The sequence below is a fragment of the Poecilia formosa genome, unplaced genomic scaffold (genome assembly GCF_000485575.1).
Source record: "Poecilia formosa unplaced genomic scaffold, Poecilia_formosa-5.1.2 Scaffold187, whole genome shotgun sequence".
Lineage (NCBI taxonomy): Eukaryota > Metazoa > Chordata > Actinopteri > Cyprinodontiformes > Poeciliidae > Poecilia > Poecilia formosa.
Genome location: NW_006800126.1, coordinates 182,688 through 205,595, shown reverse-complemented (window position 1 = coordinate 205,595; position 22,908 = coordinate 182,688). Strand labels below are relative to the sequence as shown.

The following is a 22,908-nucleotide window of genomic DNA, read 5'->3' as shown; positions in this document are numbered from 1 at the left end:
TATAAACAGTTATAAACTCTCCAATGTCTGTTTGGTTAATTCAAGCCTTATTTACAAGTGGGCAAAGGTTTAGGTCTGGTGTTGCGGTTGTGTATCTGTAGCTAGATCTGAAAACTGCTGTTAGCAGATGCTCTTCATCCAGTCTGATTGAGCTTTAGTTATTTTTAAATCAAAAACTGGAAACAAATTATGTCACCTATCATGTACACCGGTAGACCTGAACAGTGGAGCCTCAGCTATTCACAGTTTCGTTTTTGCGGATTCACCTATTTGCGAATTTTTCTGTGGAACGTAACGGCAAATGATTCACGAAAAATCTGGAGAATTTGATTGTGAATGTTTTTTCATAGAAATTATGTAAGAGCTTTTAAATAAAATCCAGCTTGGAAAGCTTTAATACCAGGGCGCAGATATGCAGTGCTACTCAACGTGTTATTGGTTGCTGTTTGCAAAGTGCTGTACCTTTAAGAGCAAAGCTAACCAAGACCATGGATGTTAGCTTCTATGGTAATGCTAAAAAGGCTAGTACTTTGTGTATTAATGCATATTAAGGTATATTTAATGTTTGAACTATTAAAATAGGTAGTTATATGAGTTTTTGAGGAGGTGGGGTTTAACTGTACCTTTAAACAATTGCCCTGTAGTTGAATTCAAAGGTGTTTTTTCAAAGTTTTGCCCTTTCTTTGCTTCTCTTTCACATCAAATCCCAGTAAAATGCATTATGTAACTTTGTTAATGTAGCGTTACAAAATGGGAGAATGTTCAAGCGGTGCGGATACGTTTCCACGGTGTGTAGACGAAAACAGTTTGGGCTTTGTTTGGAATGTGAAGGTTCTAACTTCATTGACAGGCTATATCTGCTTTAAAAATCTGAAGAGTAATGGAGACGATTGTTGTTACAGCATTGATTTAGCATGAGACCATCGGAGCTGTTTGATGTTTTAAGGCTAATGAGAAGCTAAGCTAACTCATGGTTGGCTTTATTTGTTTTTCTCCTCTCTTATCAATAAGCATCAGTGTGATGGCAGTCTATTTCATCTTCAAATTCTTCTTGGAGCCTGACACAATCCTCCACTCTGAGCTCATTATTCAAACCACCCACATTTTGTGGACCTGNTCGGTCTGCCGTGTTCCCTGGTCTCCTATGCTATACCTTGCTATCCTCTTTCTTGTGTCTTAAAGGTCTTGGTAATTGTTGGAAATCTAAAAACAACTACAAAGCTTCCAAGTTGTTACACGGATCCTTCTCTGGCTTATAAATCGTTTGCATTGGACTCACTCAGTGCAGCCCGAGTTATAAAGAGGGTTCTCTGCTATGTTGTCATAATCTTCATTCCTGCCTTGTAGTGTCTCACGGTATCCCTTCATCCCTTCTACAACCCTTTGCATTGCAGCCATCACATAAAATTATGCCCTGATCACTGCTTCAATTCACCGGCCCACATGCCTTGAGTGTCCACTTTAGTTTCCTCACATTCCTGCCCAAAGTTTACCCAGCAACCTCAGGAGAACAAAAGACATGAATCCATCCCTCAAGCGCTATAAAACTCTCGGGTAAAAATATCTGCCACATAAGCCTGAAATAGATCACATATTGACTGGCATGTGCTAGGAAATTAAACTTTAGGAATTTGTACTTTGTTGTATTCTTGCTGAGGAATAAATGACCCATCTGTCACACTGGCCGTTGAGACTTCAATCTGTTAAAATTACATAATTTTGTGAGATTAAGTAATAAATTCATATCCACCTAAGGCATAGGGAATCAAAGAGAGTATGAAAAGAGTACAGGTGAAATAGAAAATTAGCTAGCTCATACATAGCTAGCTAGCTAACATAGCTCAAATAGTTCACAATTCCCTTGCAGAAAGTCCAACTTTCAAGACAACTTGTTAGCAACCAGCTAAAATTAGCAAAACAAACTATTTTAATGAGGGAACAGTGACAGTACAAATTTTCTCTATGTCTCAATGACAAGCGTGTTTGTTCTTGGAAGTCAGAATTTCGGGCAGATTTGGTTAGCTTGAATTGCTAATAGAATGTAGCCTGGTCACTAGCATAACAGTTAGCAAATCTCACTGGTTTTCCGGCTTCTAATTAGAACTCAACTAAGGTGCGACATCATTCATGAGCTTTGACTTTCGAATCAATTTTACCTACATTGAGTCTGTAAGAAGGATATCTACAGTTAATGTAGGATCATTTCTATTGAATGGAATAGAACAACTTTATCTTTCCCCTTACTGGTGACAGAAGCTGTTCTATGAGAAGGGCTCCATCACCAAGTATTCTGACATAGTTACACAGATCCCTTAACAAATCCAGAGGAACAAGTGCATTAAACCACATGAAAGAAATGTCTAAAGCTACAGTAAACAGTTAAGAGGAAAAGCTGTAACCATATTAAGGAGTTTAAAGTAGATATGATTTATTGTAGATGTTTTTCCAGGCCAGTAATTATTACTGCCATTCATTGTAAAGATGAAAATATTAAAGACAAATTAATTACAGTCTTGGAAGCTGTGCAATACAATTATTAAAATTTACCAGAAAGAGAAGGATCTACCGCAGTTGATGGAATGTATTTTTTGCAGAAAAATGAGTGAAAGTAAAAGTACGTTTTTTAAGAACGAAATGTGAATGCATGACAGACATCTGTGAGGTTATTTTTTCGTGGAGTGTGCCCTCTACAGTATGGAGTCCTTTGTGTGTGTGTGTGTGTGAAAGTTTGTGTGCGTGTGTGTGCAAGTGCGTTTATGTGTGAAGGTTACTCCATGTGTCACTGGGAGTCAGAGATGTGGAAAGCAAAGCAAAGTACACTAAGAGGGCGGCGTAGCGTGACACCCTTCTGCGTCTGGACGATGCATTCAGATATAATATTTACCTCTTCCAGCACGTTTCTTAAACACCCTGAGAAAGAATACCATTTGAGAATAATTTAGTGAGGGAAAAGAAGTCTCCAAGAAAAAAGGTTGGATAGTTTTAGTCTCACAGCAACCTCTGAGTTTTATGACTGGAGTTTGAATGAGATAAATTCTGAACTTAGTTCGGCACAGATCCCTAAAAAGTCAGTGACATCCTAATCCTGTTTCTCAAATTGATAAATAAATGACCGTTGGGAATCATTTATAAACAACAGAATGCTAAGCTAACTTGAAAATACCTTGCATCTGAGCACCCTAGTTAGGATATAAACCAGGAAATGAAGGGAGTTTAAACTTTTCAGAGGGTGAGATCTGTATTATAATATGTAACTCATGCTTTGAAATGTTGACTATTTTATACTAAAATGAGACAAATCTCTTGATAAAAAGCTCCCTGGACAATCTAGTTATAACACGTTCCATCCTGAAGAATAACTTGTGGTAGTTTTCTCCTTAAATCTTTTAGGTGGGCTACGCGGACCTCTCCTTACATTCCTGGGAGAAATTGCATTCTGTTTCCAGCTAAGGTGGTTTGGTGCCAGGATCTGTTCTGTGTCCCTCTGTTTGTGTAAGTTTGTCAGAGCGCGTGCGGAGGGCTGTGCTCCACCGTCTGCCGACTGCTGATCTGCCCACATCACTGTGATTCAGACCTGTAGTCCAGATCTCGGTTTCTGAATTCATCCATTGTTTCTCTAAATAACCAGAGGGACACAAAGAGGCTGGCTTTAAAACCAGTTTTTAGAAGAGGTATATTCTACACGCTGTTCATAGCTGAGACAGAATTAACTCTGTCTGCGTTTCCTCGGTGCCAGGAATTCAACATGACAGATTCACATGTGGCTACAATCTTGATTCCCAGTTAAGATTCCTCAATCCACCACAAGAAAGTCACCTGCCAAGGTCACATCAAAGATGTGTACACCCAATTTTCCTCTTATTATTATCCATTTATCTTAAAATTATGTTCTTTATTTGCCTTTGAATTTTAAAGTTTAGGATTTGCATGAATTTCATTTGAAAGTAGCTTTATCGTTTCTCATAACTACTCAAACACTTTTTTTATGGCTATTCGATAGATTTTAGGTTACAGGTGCCTGGTCTAGTTTTTGATGATGTTGGTAGAGAAATGGTGTCTTTTATTAATAACAAGAATCCAGAAAGAAATCCTGTGATCATTAGCCTTGCATTAAAGTTAGATGTAATATATGTTACAAAGCATCTTTGTGTACTTTTAAATCACTGCTTATAAACGTTTATAATGTTAATATTTAGTGTGAGTATTGAGTATTTCTCAAAGCTGCACTTTGCTATGCTAAACTAAGGTGACACATGTCAAGCTAAGTTAAGCTATGCTAATAATAACATACTTAACTTATTTCTTTCCGTGACTCTTCTCTTTTCCTCTTACATGACTTTGACGCATCGTCTGAATCGTCTCTGTCGGCTCTGTGATGGACTGGTTACCTGTTTGGGGTAACCAGTCCACCTTGTGGTTCCTGTAAATGGACACCAATCCTACTGCCACACTGAACAGGATTAGGCCGGCAGAGAAAATTAACGAAGGATCGTTATGTTTTTTTTCTTTCTTTCACCAGATTGCTTTCTGATACCAAACTCTCGTCTATTCCAGCGAATTCTTTTGCCAGCGTGGTCAACATCTCAGGGATGTAAGTGCTTATTTTTCTTTCTTATATGCACATCTATGCATCTTCACATCTCTTTTTTTTTTTACATTCACCTGCTGTTTTTGGAACACGACTTAGGGCTGCCATGTTTTATCCTTTGTCCCTCTACCCAAGAACAGTATCTGCTCTTTTCAGTACCATTTCTGAGCCCTAATTAAACCTATAGAAGGTTTTCTTCAGTATGAATGTTGGCCCTTAAACCACAGCAGGCTCAGACATTCACTGGGGAATTGAGTGTGTGTTGGACTCTCAGTAGAAGTGGAGATTTTTTGTTGAAGTAAGACGTGACATTTCAGTGCTCTCGAGTCTTGCTCTTCAGCTGCCTGGTGCATGTCCAAGATCCGCATGAGTGGAGATGGACTCGGACGAGAAGCTTTCTGTGAGCCTCAAGTGTCTCTAGCTAAAGTTCCTACTGACTCATGTCATGAAGGACATGAGAAAAAAAATATATTAATTAAAAATGCAGCTATTTCTTATGGTGTGATGCTATCTGAAAACCAAAAAAAACAACCATAAACTTTAAAGCATTTTACTGAGATCTTACATAATAAATGACAACTGTGAAGTGGAAGAAAGGAAACTTAACGGGCCAGTGTTAGGTAAAATTGATTTTTTTTTCTGCTTGACATTATGTCATAATGTTATTCCATCATCAAAAACATACCTAGATTGTTGCTTTGATTCTTTCATGCATGTTTGAGAAATCCTTTAATCTCCCATGGCAACCATTCAGCTGTGCAAAACGCTTGGGTGGACCTAGCCCCGCCTTCAAGACGTAGCTCCTCCTCAGAGCTGCAGTTTCCGAGCTTCCGCTTCCCAGAGCAGCTCTCCCCCACGACTCCCATTCACTACAAATCTGACCTTTATGGAAAAGCAGCCATATGTGACACGAAACTATCAGAAGCCATATTAATGTTTGGCAGAAGTCATATTGACAAAGGTTCTCCAGTCAGAAGACAAGAAACCAAGCATGCAAACAAAAAGCCATTCATTATTTTCTTTATGCTTCACAATAATACACTACTTTCTGCTGATCTACAACATAAAATCCCAATGCATGTTTTGAAGAAAACAGACTATATTTGCTGGATTCTGTCTTCCAGATACATCTACGTGGATAAGAAGCTGCAGCGCCTGGAGAGGCACTCGTTTTACAACCTGAGGAAAATCACCCACATGTAAGTCGCTAACGGGAAAGGAAAAGTGCTCTTTATTGATCCCCTATTGACTAAACTGATCCATTTGCTCAGTGGAGGGGAACAGAATGCTTCATGTCGAAGGCTGCCTGTGGCTAATAAGAGTCGGTAGCTAAGTTCATTAGCCACAGAAGTTGCTGTGGCTAAACTTCATAAATTTATGGAGCCTAAAAAAAAATTTTCATTTTGGGGATTTCTTGATCCTGACTTGCAACAAATCCAATGAGTTTAACTAAAGTGAGCTATGTTATTCTTGGTTTCACTCTTTAAAGTGTGTTAGGGCGGAGAAGTTAAACAGCAGCTTATATAAGTGAGAGATTTATGGCTGCACATCTGTCTGAATAAAACATTTTCCACTGGAAAACCCACTTGTGCGTTCTATATTATAGGATGAGTCGCTACAAGTTGGAGCACTTTCTAAAACAACGATCTGTGCTAACATATAGGGAGCGCGACTACAGAAATCAAGCTTAAATGACCTAAATCCGCATTTGGCCGACGGTTCCGTCTTAATTGCCCTCGTCTTTCCTTTAAAGCTGCTGAGTTCCAGAGCTCGGCATCACAGACGGGAGCCGTAATCCAAACTGCCAGCTGAGGGCCGTATCTGGGCTAGGAGGGTGTGTGTTTTTGGATCTTCTGGGCCTCTTTGCCACTGATTGGTGCAATCTAGCGCCATACCTAAGATAATGGGATCTCTCTCAGGTTTCCTTCAGGGTCAGACAAAAATGAATGCTCCTCTTCCTGCTGGCTGCTCCTGGCAGACGGCAGCTGTGCATCAAGGACTGGAGTTGGGGAGGGGAAGTTTGAGGTTTTATTTTTTTTTGTGCAGTTGTTTAATTTGAGACATCCATTTCATGAGTAATGGCAAAGCAAGTCCTTTTCATTTTCTAGATCTCAGCTTATCATCATGGTTTGCAGGTCTTTGTGTCTTGATCCCTTTCTTGTTGTTTTTTTATTTATATTGTATATTCAGTTCATTTCTCTGCTCATTATTTTTTAGGAAGGTGTTTCCATACAAGCTTAAATACTGCAATTTCCCAAAAAAACTCAAGTTTTTCATCAATTTCTGCACAGCCGGTTTTTTGTTTGTTTGTTTGTTTTTGCTGTATCCAAATCAGTGTATTTCACAAAACCTCAATGGAAACACTGTTTTCGCATCATATAAGTCATGTGATCAACAACCAGATGTCACTACTGGCGGAAACGACGAAGAAGACGACAGGAAGTGGTAGAAGGAAGATGTGGTAGCTGAAGATGGTGCTTTACTTCTTACATCTTCTGAGTTGCCTGTACTTTTACAGGTTCTGAGCACTGGTCAATCCAATGAGTGTTGTCAAAAAATGATCTTTCTATACTGGCAAAAGAGAAACTGCACACAAGATGGCAGTGAGCCTTGGCCTTGTCAAGTTAAAAGCCACTCTGGAACTGTCAGGATCTTACTTTCTCCTAAATCTGTCCCTGTTTGTGCCCTGTGTGCAGGCCTAGTTTTTCCATTTGTTTGACAAAGATTGGTTGGGTAGAAGAATGGCACCCTTATTCCAAGTTGCACACCAATCGCGGTATGTGGAATGGAAGCCGAAGTGACTCTGAGGAAGATTATTTACAGGCTGTGGTTTGTGGCGATTTTGAATATAATCTCGAAAGCCACTGGAAAACTGCAGTCCGAAATGTAGACTTGACACTTAGTGACATCACACAGAGAAGATTGAAGGGTACATGCCGTTCAGTTTAGGTCAGCGGAGTTCAAGCATGACTTGTATCCATCTGTATTGGGTGTTAATAAAGCCAGAATCGACTCGAGGCATTGATTTATCCCACGCCTCCACTGGCACCTTCAAACCCAGTGCCCCTGCACAGGCTTCTCTTCCTCAGAATGAGAACACCGAAATACTCAAACTGTTCACAAATGCTGAAAATAAATGTCTACAATCTACAGCAATCAGTTCATGAAACGATTTGGAGGACTGGCATCATTCCACAGCTTCAGAAATCTTCCCTGATGTAATGCCTTCTTTGGTAATATTGCATTTTTCTGTGGAGACTTTAAAGCAAAGAGAATTGTTCTTCCATTCAGGCATGTTGACTTCTGTTTTGGGAAAATAAGACAAGGAACAAGAAGGCAACATGCAGAAGAAAAGACTTGATACTTGATCTGAAGCCAGATCGTGTCAAAATATACCTAATTCTTCGTTCAATGACAGCTTCTTGAAGATTTCGTGGCACTTTTTGCCTTTATTCAAAGTAATCAGACAGGAAATGGGCTGAGAAAAGCAGGAAGACATGCAACAGAGGTGCAACAGATCTGTTGAGGACAAATAGCTTCCATATATATGGTTCCCACTCGACCGCTATGCCGTGTGTTGCTGCAAACTACTAAAAACATCCATAAATCAGGGTACTGTAACTGTCTAGAGTTGGCCACTATAAACTATATCTACACAACGCTTTTCTTAACCTATGGTGGTTCTAAGGCCAAGAAGCCATTAAGAACACTTGTGTATTCACAAATGTAATTATAATTTTTCAAAATTCAAACTGCGTTTTAAAGATTTTGTGTTCAGTGTAGAATACCATAAATAAATCTGAGCTGTTCATATTGGAACATGTTTGATGATGGTCATGTACTAAATTCACCATTGTTCAGTGATAAACAATATTTTACAATGAAAAGCGACAGGGGCCACTTATTCCCACTGGTTGGACATGAAATACCAAAATACAAGACAGAAAAAAGGTGACTTTTAGTTTTTTATATCTTGAGGATGCCCCCCATACCATGCTGCCCAGGGAAGAAGCCACTGGATACACCCACTGAATAATTGGTAGAACTTAAAGGCTTTTTCTTTATTTTTACTTTTTAGGTTTGTCTTTATTTATTATTCATTGGCAATATGCACACCTTTATGTTTTTGAACCTACTTGCAGTCATTATTTTAACATTTAATTTCCTCTGCAGCTGGGAATATCCTTCACATTTTAATAGTGGCAAAAAGATCTTTACTATACTATCAATTGTTAAACAGTCTTGTCAGATTCATATTTTTGAATTTAACATGATTTTAAGGAGTGAAATTAAGAGCCAGAGTAGACATAAAATAAATCTGCAGTCCTAAATGCCATATGGCTTCAGTCGGTGTTTTGTTCTGGTTCAGGCAACACGGGAAATATGCTAATTAATCACCAATTAGCCTGTTTCCGGTGCGGTTTTTCCTCTCTTGGATGTCAGCCCCAGCTCTGTTGGATGCCAATTTTTAGGATCTAAAACCAAAAATTAGACTCAGCCGCCTCTTAATTAATTAGACTTGTAATTAGGTCAATTAATAAAATATATTTCTAGTTTCTGAAACCTCTTTTTATTTTTCAGAGAGATTCGGAACACAAAAATGTTGACGTATGTCGATCCAGAAGCCTTTAAGCATCTCCCGAACCTCAAGTACCTGTAAGTATTCTCAGAGGTTACTTCCACACTCTAACGGTACTAAAACTGAAAACATAGTTTAGATATTTTTAAAAAGTGGTGTTCCGTGGAGTTCCTATTAGTATTCAGAGTTGTCTCACTTTTGGAGAAATAGAGATAGGTTCTGACTGGAAATAGTCATCTCAAAGCAACTTGTTTCTAAAACATCAGATCAATTCAAACAAACGCTGTTTGGTTTTACTGCACTGATTTTTTATTTATCAGTTTTTACGCTTAAGGTTTGCAGTGAAAAAAAAAATCCAGAATTAAAGAATCTTTTTAAATGAGACACAAAATAAATGACTTCTGACTTTTTGAATGAGCCATAAATAAACAAGAGAGGGGAGTCATGGAATATTTATTTATGATGATACCAATCTCAAAACTGTGGGATGATTTTCAGATGGACCTCTATTGTGTATATCTTAAACGAAGCAAAAAAATATATTTGAGTGTGTTTCCTAATGGCTGTCAGTTGTACTACATTTTAAAGGTATAATTCAGCACTAAAAATTATGAAAAGATGTGTTTAAATCTCTATTTTTGAACTTTTTATTATGAACTTTGTTTCTCACTCTTTTGTAATTCAGGGGGATTTTGAATACTGGCCTGACTTCCTTCCCTGCTTTAAACAACATCCACTCAAACGACATGAACTTCATACTGTAAGTTTTGTTTTACAGTCAATAACAGCTATCTGTGTACTGTTAGTTCTAGAAAGTCCAGATGTTAAGCAGAAGGATTCATACACACCATGTTTGCACAGTAACAGGCAAAAAGGTTGTTACCATCAGTTTCTGCTTTACATCAAAATAAAAGCATCAAGTCTTTGTAAAACTTTCTGGTTATTTTTACAGTATAGTTATTTCAAAGTTCTGAGAAAGCACTTTGTACGTTATAAGACTTTAACCAGTAAATTAAAGACTTGTGTACCTAAAGTATATGTTTTATTATGACCCCAAAGTCTCTGGGACATGTCAGTGGAAAATGTTTTTGTGTTTTTGATCCTCTGTCGTGAATCCCAATATGTATCACAATTTGATAGACGGTTCGGTCACAGAGTGACATAGTGTGACTTTGGGACTTAGCTGAAATATTACAGAAGGTTTTCCTTGACAATTCTTCTACCATCCCCAGCATTGGTCGGATGAGCCTGAAGTTGTGTCTCCATTTGCATCTGTATCCTGGAATGTTGCCACCAATCCCATTAACTTTTTGATAAATAAACTGCAATTCCTCCTTCGTTGTCCGAATCTAATTCCCAGATGTAACTCTTCCTCTTATTTGTTGCATATTTTATTTCCTCTCTGTTCTTTTCATCTCGTTTGCAGGGAAATTGTTAATCATCCCTCCATTACCGAGATCCCGGCCAACTCATTCCAGGGCATCACGAGCGAGTTTCTGACAGTGTGAGACATTTGCACGCCACCAACAGCAACTATATCTCCAAACATGTACAATAGAAAAAATAAAATAAAATGCAGGACCCCCGCCCCCCAAAACAAATATAAATATGTAGATAAATAAATATGTAAATATTTAAGGAACATTATCTCTAAATCCAGCCAAATCCTTAAAATAGGCCCTTCAAGAAACACTCAGCTTGAGCTCACTTTAAAAACATGTTCCCACATGAACGCCGACAACAAAAACAAGTACACAGACGTTCGCTCATGTTCACGTGTGTGAGTGTAGAAGTGTGTGGGAAGTGAGCTAAATGTTTGGTGTAAAAGCCACAAAATTACACAGACGGTTTTACTCCAAAGTGAGAAATAAGTCGATTCCTCTGAGCTCGGCTGGCAGATGGAAAGTATTTACATCCAAGAACATTTATTATACCACTTTCAATGGGATTTTTTAAATATGGAGCTTCTTTTTATCCAGAATGCTGTATGGAAATGGCTTCAGAGAGATACGACATCACGCCTTTAACGGGACAAAGCTGGATCAAGTGTGAGTATTTACATCATTTGTCTAACAGGATAACGTTTTTAATTTGCTTTATTTTACTTCTTGTATTCATTTATATTGAATCAGTTTCAGGGAATTTCTTTTTATTCAGCTTCTTATAAACAGTTATAAACTCCCCAATGTTTGTTTGGTTAATTCAAGCCTTATTTACAAGTGGGCAAAGGTTTAGGTCTGGTGTTGCGGTTGTGTATCTATAGCTAGATCTGAAAACTGCTGTTAGCAGATGCTCTTCATCCAGTCTGATTGAGCTTTAGTTATTTTTAAATAAAAAACTGGAAACAAATTATGTCACCTATCATGTACACCGGTAGACCTGAACAGTGGAGCCTCAGCTATTCACGGTTTCGTTTTTGCGGATTCACCTATTTGCGAATTTTTCTGTGGAACGTAACGGCAAATGATTCACGAAAAATCTGGAGAATTTGATTGTGAATGTTTTTTCATAGAAATTATGTAAGAGCTTTTAAATAAAATCCAGCTTGGAAAGCTTTAATACCAGGGCGCAGATATGCAGTGCTACTCAACGTGTTATTGGTTGCTGTTTGCAAAGTGCTGTACCTTTAAGAGCAAAGCTAACCAAGACCATGGATGTTAGCTTCTATGGTAATGCTAAAAAGGCTAGTACTTTGTGTATTAATGCATATTAAGGTATATTTAATGTTTGAACTATTAAAATAGGTAGTTATATGAGTTTTTGAGGAGGTGGGGTTTAACTGTACCTTTAAACAATTGCCCTGTAGTTGAATTCAAAGGTGTTTTTTCAAAGTTTTGCCCTTTCTTTTCTTCTCTTTCACATCAAATCCCAGTAAAATGCATTATGAAACTTTGTTAATGTAGCCTTACAAAATGGGAGAATGTTCAAGCGGTGCGGATACGTTTCCACGGTGTGTAGACGAAAACAGCTTGGGCTTTGTTTGGAATGTGAAGGTTCTAACTTCATTGACAGGCTATATCTGCTTTAAAAATCTGAAGAGTAATGGAGACGATTGTTGTTACAGCATTGATTTAGCATGAGACCATCGGAGCTGTTTGATGTTTTAAGGCTAATGAGAAGCTAAGCTAACTCATGGTTGGCTTTATATGTTTTTCTCCTCTCTTATCAATAAGCATCAGTGTGATGGCAGTCTATTTCATCTTCAAATTCTTCTTGGAGCCTGACACAATCCTCCGCTCTGAGCTCATTATTCAAACCACCCACATTTTGTGGACCTGTCCAGAAAACTTTAAAAAAAAAAGTTTTTTTTTTTTAGTGAGAATCTAAGTGCCCATTAAATAACTTTTACACATTTCGTGCGCACCAGAGCACAGACTGATGTGCATTTACATCTAATCTGACAAAAACTGAAGTAATTTAATCTTTACATCCGATTGAAGTTTTCTCATCATTTTATTCATTTTTTTTAGGCGTATTAAGAATGGTGCTAAATGTGGCTCAGTTTTATTGATTAGATTTAAACCATTTAAGATAAAATCAAGGGTTTGATGCACCTTAACTAAAATAACAGAGTGTAGTCATATTTCAGGAAACTTCACTGAAGTTTGTTATTTTTTAATCTAAAGGTTTGCGTTAATGCTGCATATTTTCACACCAACTTGCGCATGAAGCACTGCGCCGCAACGTTCTTTGTGCGTATGCAGACATTTATACACGAAGTCCCTGGTGTGACTCTGATGATGTTTCCATCAAATTTATTTTATGTGCATTTTTATGTATCACATTCGAAAAGATTGATGGAAACGTCAAAATTCAAAATAATGTCCTCAATTTTCTGAAACAGTTTTACACTCATTGAGGTGATTTTCAGGGGAAGGACTGTCAATTTTTCTGAGACCTCGATGTCTCTCTGCGTAGCTGATTTGATTCACTACGAGCCAGTAGATGGAAACACAATTAATTTGCTTATTTAATTTTTTTTTACATTTTAAACACTTTCTTAAAATTCGCTTGACGAATTGGATTGAAATATAGGTTGCGACAAGCTTCCTGGTAAAATGCATAATCTGATTTGGTTCTACTTTGACTATAATGTCAAGCCCAATTTTAAAAAATGTAAAAAGCCATTTACAACAAGCTAAATATGCTGGGAATGTACAGAGTCTCAGCAAATGTGTGTAAGAGATTAAGAGGTTTAAATCCTGGGCTAATCAACGTATGATTGGGAGAGATTAGGAGATTTCTCCCATCACAGAGAATAACACTTCAATAAACAACTGCAGAAATCTGAAGGAATTTCCTGGTGTAAAGGCCAGGGGCAGATGCCAGACATGGTTTCCCGTCATCGTCATGCTCTTGGGGTGGTTTCAACAGTCACAACAGCGTGGACAAAATATTATTTCGGGAAGCATTACAACATGTGTTGAATTCATAAATACTACCTCGGAGTCTTGCATTAATTTTTATCAAAAGGAAAAGACCATCAAGAATGGGAAAATATGTTTTTTGTGTAGATAATTCAGGATTTGAGCTAATAAATTGTCAGATGTTGACCTTTTGAAAGGCAAAGAGCAGAAAAGAACTATCCAGAATATTAAACGCTGTTAGAATCAAAATCTTGAACTCCAGAACAACACACAGTACATAAACGCAGTAGTTCAGTTAAGCATCACTACTCTGAATCTCCATCATACACGCATTCCAACTTTTTGATTTGGGGTTTTAGTTCAATTAGGGACCTTCCATCTTGTCCAGAAATGCATTAAATATCATTTTGCTTGGATTAAGCCACCCCTGACATCTGGGATGTGTGTTTCCTTACCCAGAATTTTACTATGAAAGCAGAGGGATCAAAGCCGGTTCTCTTTGAGCCGTCTCATATATACTTCAAAATGTCCGTGTCCAGCTCTTGATTAGAAAGGAGGAATTTTTGTGTGGAGGAAGAAAAAAAAAAATCCAAGAGTGGCTAACGGGAAGAACGGTGGAAGAGATCTCCTCTAACAAAGTGAGATTGGTTCTTATGTTTGTGGAAATCAGTCATGTGAGAAACTATGCCTCCTATTTTTGCTTCTTTTCTTTTTTTTTTGGTCATGCTTAAATGTTTCAGATCATCAAACAAATTCTATAATCAGACAAAATTGATTAGAATAAATACAACCATTTGTTTCAAATAATGATCTCATAATGATTGAGAGGAAAAAGACGATGTACAAATCAATAAGTCTCAGTTTGAAAATATAGCTAGCAATCCCTTGTTAAATCATGAATTAACAGTAATTAACGGCATATTTTGGTTTGATTTCACCAGACACACACAAACCTGTAGAAACAAGGAATCACATGGTGTGCATTCACACCAGCCCAGATCAGGTCGCTCTGCTCGAACTTTTGTTTGTTCATCTAAAAAATCCAATTCGTTTGGGGAAATGTGAACACGTAATCAAACTCTGATCCGCCTAAAAACCAAAGTCTCGGTTAAGTTGAAGTGAACTCTGGCGCAGTCCGAATGCATATCTGCCTGCCAAGTGGAACGGAGAACGTTCCAAAAGCAGTAAGTGAATTACAGCGCAAAGCATCCTGGGTAAATACGACAAAAACAAACGCAAGAGTGTAGCTAGTGAAAGAAATGGCTCGAGGTCTTTTGCAAAAGACAAAAAAGAAATACTACAACCGCTAAAATCGGATGCAACTCCATCTTTGTTTACATTTTGTGAAGAAGGAAGTTGCGCTCAGTGTCTTCATCACAGGTTTTCGTGTTGTTTCCTTCAGTGGTTCTTGGTGCAGCGCCACCACAAGTGAGGAGGTGAACAGCGTTTTCCATTAGTTTGGATCATTTGATGTGGAGCAGTGTGAAATCGAACCACACCAGCTGAAAATGTAACAAGAGTTGCAATTTTGGTCCCCAATCGAACCGAGTCTATCAGACTATCAGGTGTAGCAACATCCTAGTCTGCCAACTTTTAGTAGGCTAAAAAAAATAAAAGTATAGAACACAAAACTGATGGACCACTGACTTCACAGGAAATCCTGAAGGAAAATGCCAATGCTCTGGCACACCAGGAGGTCTACCTCAGAATAGCTTTAAAAAATGATTATTTATTGATAAGATTCAATTGGATTTAAATACAATTGAATTGGATCTAAATCCAATTGAATGTGGGATACACTTTATGGTACAACCAGGGGTTATGTATATGTTCCTATAGCAACATATTTTGCATCTACTCAGGTTATCTTTGTCTGATATTAAAATGTGAAGATCAGAAACATTTAAGTGTGACTAAAAAAAGCAAACATAATGTAAGACACTGATAAGGAAGCAGAAACACACTCCTTTTTCTTCCCCCCTCATACACTTTTCACCCTCTGGTCCAGGGACTTGCATGTTTTGGATATGAGGTATTAGTGATATTAAATTAAGACACTTTCCGCATTTTACAACCCCAACGCTGTCCTTGTGTCTTTGTAAGAGTCCAATTAAAGCACTGATTTGCAACTCGTGAGTCTTACCACACGGGTGTTTGTGTTGGGAGTCCGATTTCCTCCGTGAGGAGAACTGATCCCAGCACGCCTTGACCAAGATAAACACACCCCTCCGCTGGTCTATTATTCTAATTAGATTTAAGGGATTTGGGGAGACGTGTCTGAAGGTGCTCAACATTTAAGGAGAACACCTTCGTATCTCATCGTTTCCAATTAGAATCAACAGCATGCGGTAAGTCAGTGAGGCCTTCATCTGTCATGTTTCGCCCGACTAATGAGAGGAAAATAAACAGGAATGTGGAGTGATGAGGCTTGAGAAAATATTATGGCAACCAGGACAGAAATGCACAGAATGTCTTCTTCTCCTGTGAACTTCTGTGCTCTCTTTTGTCCAGCGACCTACACAGAAACGTGTTTTTGACCAGGATGGACGGCCGGGCTTTTGCAGGAACCATCAGTGGCCCGACACTTCTGTAAGTAACCAGCCAGTTTCAGAAAGTCAACTATTTGTATTAAACCTATTGCAATAAGCTATTGATCTCTTAATCGTGTGTTGAATTAAAATGAGCTCAATAATTTCCATTGAGATGATTCATATTTTATGAAGGGCAGTTTTGCTTACAGAAACATCACAATCCATTTTATTTATACCTTCGATTGTGTGTGGTTTTTACTTCAGTTTTGTTTATTGTGTTTCATTTTGGATATTTAAAATGTCTTCCAGTTCAAGTGTGAAGCATTCTTCACAAAATTAAAGTTTAGCTGTCTTCAAGAGATTTGAACTTGTATTATTATCCCATTAACATTACTTGAAAATGGTCTCAAAACAACATGACAAACAAAAAACACATTGAACAAGTACAAATACGTATGGTATTTACAAAATGTACAGCATATGTATTTCTGCATAGAAAACAGCAGTAGACATTTTACAAAAATATTTGCACAAACAGTAGGAAAGCTATTTGGAATAATAAAATGGCAAATAACAGCAGAGTCATAAAGGCCTGTTGAGTTTTGTTGGGAGTAGTAACGGTTATGAAGTGAAACGCCTTCTTTGAAGAAGGATCTGGGATATTTCTTTTGTGCACCTCGGATGAAGCAATCTGTAGTTTTTTCCTTTGACCTGATTTGCAAGTTAAACATGAAGATCTTTGTGTGACAAATATCCTTACATTTTGTGCCATGTTTTGAAGAAAACTCCTCAGAAAACATCGCATTGCTCTTTGCTTTGCTTTGTGTATGCAACGTTTGGTTTGGTTTTATTCGTATGTATTTTTAGAAATTAAAAAATTCCCATATTTTTTTCACTCAAATGTGGCAAACGAATAAAACGCTAACTAATACCCCCGGTCTGGTAATTATTCACACTGTGTCAAGTTCCTGTGAAAATTCAACAAAGACCTTCTTCGTACTACGCAGGCTAGACGAGCGATGCCTGCAGGACGGGATAAAGTAAAAGATCTTTCCCCCACAGCTGCGATGGTGTGACTGGGAAATCTGACACGCATTGTATGCAAACGTGATGAAGAAAGTTCAGCCGGACGTTGCTGTTATTTTCTGCTCTCCTTTCTCACTGAAGCATCCTGGACGACACAACCGTTTAGTCTTAGCCGCATCTTCTCCGGTTGGGTAAACAGATTTGCACGCAGGTCGTTTACCTCTGTTCCACGGAGGAACATGTCCTGAGTGAGGTCACCTTCATGAGGTCATGAGTTAAACATCTGGAAATGACAAAATCAGACCTTCACTAGAATCTGCGCTGCCTCACACAATGAGCCCCGTGGGAGGAAAGGAGAGCAGAGGACGGAGAAGTGTGTGGAAATGGGACAGCAAAAAAATAGGACAGATTCTTCGAAAATATGCAGAGCTGTTTCTTTATTTTATCAAATTAATCATTAGGTTGAGTTAAGATGTGTTAAGAAAACTAAAAAAGAATACAACAGAGAGCTTGGAGTCTTGGAGGATGTCGGTGCAGTTGCCAATCCCCTGCATGTCTCTGTCCTTAGAGAAGTTGGCCTGACTTTGGCATGGTGGCTTAATAAATACCAAATGTAATTCCTGAAAGATGAAGAACTGAGGAGTTAATTTGAGGAAACAGATGGAGACTATTGTTTGGGCTGTCACTGAGCCCTCTGGACTCACCATGACCAACCCCTCCTCATCACCCCGCATGGTGATGGGTCTAGGCCTCCACTGTCATGACTTGGAGTGTTTTCACACCTGATAGTCCAGTAGACTCGGTTCGATTGGGGACCAAAATTACATTTTTAGCTGATGCAGTTTGCTTTGTCACAAACGATCCAAACTCTTTGAAGAACACGTTCCCCCTGTCGCCTGTGGCGGCGCTGCACCAAGAACCACTAAAGGAAACAATCGGAAAACCTCTTGAAGAAGACACTGACCACAACTTCCTTATTCACAAAATGTAAACAAAAATGGAGTGGTGTCATCTTTTAGCGGTTGTAGGATTTCTCTTTTCTCTTTGGTAAAAGACCACGAGCCTTTTCCCCCCACTAGCGGTAGACTTGTGTGTTTGTTTTGGTTGTATTTGCCCAGAATGCCCTGCACTACAGTTCGCCTCCTGCTTTAGTCCACTTCAAGCAAACCAAGATGGACCAGAGTTCACTTTTTTTTTTTGGTTCGCATCAAAAGATGTGAATTGCACATTCACATCTCCCCAAACGAACCAGACTTTCTAAGCAAACAAACTAGAGATTGATTAAAGCAAAAATTACTTGAAGCTATCAATTTTTATATATAATTCATACATAGATTAACTACAACTTCTAAAAGTTTGATTTTTTTTAGCAACTTTTGTGTTAGATCGTGTGCTTCTAAACAGCTTCTTATACTTTTTGTCTTTTTTGACAGATTGGAGAATCTTTGCCCTATCCAACATAAAAACTAAAGAGTAGATGGGAGTTAAACGTCACAGATGCATGAAGGTATGCATCTGTGATGCATACCTTAGCAATAGTGTCCTATTGCTAATTTTCACTAAAAGGTGCCAACTTTAATACTTAAATAATACGCAAATAGATAAATTACACCCTTTAAATTAATCTATGTTGCTATAATACCTTGTGAAAAATCAGCTTCTCCATGAAATCTTAATGTGCAGCAAAGAAAAAGTAGAAATGTGCAGTGGTGCGTGAACAAAGATATGGATCATAATGGACTATTATTGTTCTGAACCAAACTTGGCAGACTTTTATTGTGTAGTTTTTCCCTTAAAGGCCTTGAATGAGTTCCCTATTGAGCTTCTTGATACTGTTAAGAACCACTAATAACAGGATTCCTGCACGCTGTTTTTTTGCACCATCGTGCAAAAGAAACTGTAAACAATTGGTTGCTTTTGACGTAAGAAAACCACCACTGATTGGTTACCTCGAGTCGTGTCACGACCCGAGTCGGCCATATGAAATTGAACACAGCGCTATGTGCTGTTTTAATTTGTCAGTTGCGCAACATATCACATCTTCTACCTCAAACCACTACTGGTTCTCTGGGCATCTTGTGTAGTTATTTTCAGGTGTTGCAATCCTTCTGTTGCTTTCAGAGACGTCTCCCAGACAAGAATCACATCGCTGCCCTCCACAGGCATGGGCTCCCTGCGGAAGCTGAAGGCGCGCGACACCTGGTCCCTCAAGAAGCTGCCGCCCATCAAGGCCTTCAAGCACCTCATCACGGCTGATCTCACCTACCCGAGCCACTGCTGCGGCTTCAAAAACCTCAAAAAGAAACGAGGGTGAAGTTTTTTCTTTTTTCCTTAAAATCAGCTCTGTTAACGGAGGCTGAAACGTAAGAGAAGTGGGGGTTTCAGAAGCGTGTGCATGTAGCATAGGGTTGGATGATCTCCCACAGCGAGTGGGAGGCTACCGCACTTGTAAAGTGTGGATCTTGGCAGGGATTGAATCAACTCTCTGATGCCTTTACCTATAGCTCCTCACAGCGCTCCCATAATTAGTGTCACTCTCTGGTGTTATTGGAGGAAAAAAACGGTTGAGTCACATAATGATTCCAAAAACAGAAGTCCTCCGTCTTCATCTGTATATGTAAACGGTTCAATAGCCCACTTACCGCCCAGCAGGGAAACGGCTAGCTGCATGAAAAAACATATCCACTGAGATCAACAGAGAGTAGCACAAAACTAGGAAGTAGAAGGGAAATACAAACATCTGAAAAGTGTGGCATGCCTTTTTATTAAGCCCCCTGTACTTGGATTCCCCAATATAAAGTTCAGTGTAACCTAGATATTTGTAATTTAACTTCAGAATAAATCCAGATTTGCCTTCCTACACAATTTCGCTCAATTCTCATCTTCCTTCATTGCACTATCTGGGATTTCTCCCATTGAGCTCAATTTCTCTAGTTGAATTTCAGCCAGGCCAATCAGGGAAGAGATGGACGAGTTGGGAATGATGACGTCAGTTTTCTATATAATTTTCGAACTGTAGTCTATCTGTAGTTTTAGCAGTCGAAGCCGTTAAGTCCATGTTGATTACGCTTCCAAATGTTTAACAATTAAAGTTGGAACAAGAGGAATGTTGAAGATATTATTGCTGAAATGTGAATCGGCTCGGCACTACTCTCTTCACAGTGGGAGATGGTTGTTTACAGTGCATATAATTTCCGGTAAACTTCATAACCTCTGTAGCATTACATACACCACAGCCAAACATTAGTGATTGGGTAAATTAAGATGCAGTTGTTTAAAACTTCAATAGAGTCCACACCTCCAGGAAGCAATCTTTTTTCAATGAGGGTTCAGATGAAGCAAACCATAGAACAATGGACTATCAAAGAAAAAGGGCTATAAGAAATTTGTTTTACAGTTTGCCGCAGGCCATGTGGAGGACACAGCAAATGTAAAGGTGGTGTCCAATCAAATGAGAGCAAATGTGAACTTTTTGGGCCTTTGGCTTAACACCAACACTCCACACTACCTTGGACTCTATGAGAAAACATGGTGGTGGCGACATCATGCTGTGTTGAGGGGAAGGTTGGAGTTACAATGGAATGGTTTTAATCACCTCATATTCATGGGTACATTTGCTTTACTTGTGTGGGTGTATCACAGAAAAGTTGATGCAGTTTATGGCTTTAAGTGTGTGGTTTAAACACAAGAAAATGTGGAAACATTTAAGATTGCTGGGTTATAATTTTAACATTATTTACTGAGCCCAGTCTTATTGAATTCTCTGTTTGTGTTTCCCAGCTTTTTGGAGTACATCATCTGTAACCTAACCGCTTTCTATGACCACTACCACAAGCGGTCTGTGGGACCCCTTGACACGCCAACTCTTCAAGGAGACGGAGTCGTGGAAACGCTTCCAGAGCATGAGCAGAGAAACGAAGGTCATGAAGAGCCGCAGCAGGACCAGAGGAGAGGAGACTTCCATGGCAACCTTTACTACCACGCCTACTTTGGAGGCCAGCCAGACGAGGAAGTGGGCTTTGGAGAGACCCTCAAGAACCCCCAGGAGGACAACAGCCAAGACTTTGACAGTCGTTATGATTATGTGGTGTGCGAGGAAGGAGGGGAAGTGGAGTGTGCACCGGTGCCCGACGAGTTTAATCCCTGTGAGGACATTATGGGCTTTGGCTTCCTTCGGGTGTCCGTGTGGTTCGTGAGCTTGCTAGCTGTTTTGGGGAATGTGGTGGTGCTCCTGGTGCTGCTCACCAGCCACTACAAGCTCTCAGTCTCTCGCTTCCTCATGTGCCACCTGGCCTTCGCCGATCTTTGCATGGGGATTTACCTGCTGCTCATCGCCTCTGTGGACCTCCACACCCGCTCTGAGTACTTCAACCACGCCATCGACTGGCAGACAGGCCCCAGTTGTGGACTTGCTGGGTTCTTCACAGTCTTCGCCAGCGAGTTGTCTGTTTACACACTGACAGTGATCACTCTAGAGAGGTGGTACGCCATCACCTTCGCCATGCGGCTGGACCGCAAACTCCGTCTACACCACGCAGCGGCCGTAATGGTGGCTGGCTGGGTCCTCTGCCTCCTTCTTGCTCTGCTGCCACTGGTTGGAGTGAGCAGTTACCAGAAGGTCAGCATCTGCCTCCCAATGGACACTCAGTCCACTGCAGCTCAGGTCTACGTCTTGCTGGTGTTGGTCCTGAACATTCTGGCTTTCTTTGTCATCTGTGCCTGCTACTTTAAGATCTACTGCACAGTCCACAACCCCCAATACCACTCTGGATCCAAGGACACCAACATTGCCAAGCGCATGGCTATCCTCATCTTCACTGACTTCTTATGCATGGCTCCCATTTCCTTCTACGCAATGTCGGCTGCTCTGAACCGACCTCTTATCACCGTTTCCAACTCCAAGATCTTATTGGTGCTCTTTTACCCGCTCAACTCCTGTGCCAATCCATTCTTGTATGCCATATTCACAAAGGCCTTCAGAGGGGACATATTCATTCTCCTCAGCAAGGTAGGACTGTGTCAGCAACAGGCACAGCTGTTTAGAGGCCAGACCGTCTCATCGAAGGGCAGCAGTGGGATTTCTCAGGTGCGGAGGGAAAAGGTTAGGAAAGGCGGAAGCCTTGGACAAGAAGAGATACCCATCAACCTGAAGAGCCTCTCCAGACAAACCTATCACCCAGGAATCAAACCTGACAATAACCAAGACCTGGACACGTGAGCTGACCATCAGCTTGAGGAAGAAAAGCCAAGAAAGGTTCATTTTGTTGAAGCCTTGAAATAGTTCTGGACAGATCTGTTAAAGTATTAAACAGAAAGCTCCGTAATCTGCGTCAACTTTATTTTTCAGACCCTGTTTATGGAATTTCAATCACTATGAATTTAATTAAATGCTATCCAAGTTGTAGTCCCCCATATTTAAATAGCATTTGTAGAACAGCTCTGAAAGTATTTACTAAGTAAAATAGAAAAGCATAGACAAAAGTTTCTGTCTTCTACATTTAGCATAGGTTAAATATTACAAATATATCACATTAATTTGAGCTATTTGAAGTCTATTATTTGAACGTATATCGTCGTCAACTGCCTGCTGGCTCAGTGCCCATCAACTGTGGAAACTTCATACAAACACCATTTATTTAAAGTATGGAAAAATAGTTTCATTTACCATTATTCACAACTCTGTAATTATGAAAAACAATACAACAGCGACAGAAAAATACATGGATTTTGTCCATATTTTACCGTATACTTCTTCTGGGAAATTGAGTCTGTTCTTTAATATTTTAAAGCAGATACAAGTATTTACAGTATGCATAA

The 22,908-nt window shown here is 39.4% G+C and overlaps 1 protein-coding gene across 1 annotated transcript; it reads left to right on the top strand.

The window, feature by feature from the left end:
- The first annotated feature begins 201 nt into the window (after nucleotides 1-201).
- On the top strand, nucleotides 202-22,415 carry tshr (thyroid stimulating hormone receptor). Its single transcript, XM_016678676.1, has 10 exons — nucleotides 202-211; nucleotides 4,459-4,591; nucleotides 5,713-5,787; nucleotides 9,170-9,244; nucleotides 9,853-9,927; nucleotides 10,594-10,671; nucleotides 11,147-11,215; nucleotides 16,046-16,123; nucleotides 19,213-19,401; nucleotides 20,872-22,415. Exons 1-10 carry the CDS (start codon nucleotides 202-204, stop codon nucleotides 22,307-22,309), a joined length of 2,220 nt encoding a protein of 739 aa, XP_016534162.1. The 3' UTR covers nucleotides 22,310-22,415.
- Nucleotides 22,416-22,908: the final 493 nt, after the last annotated feature.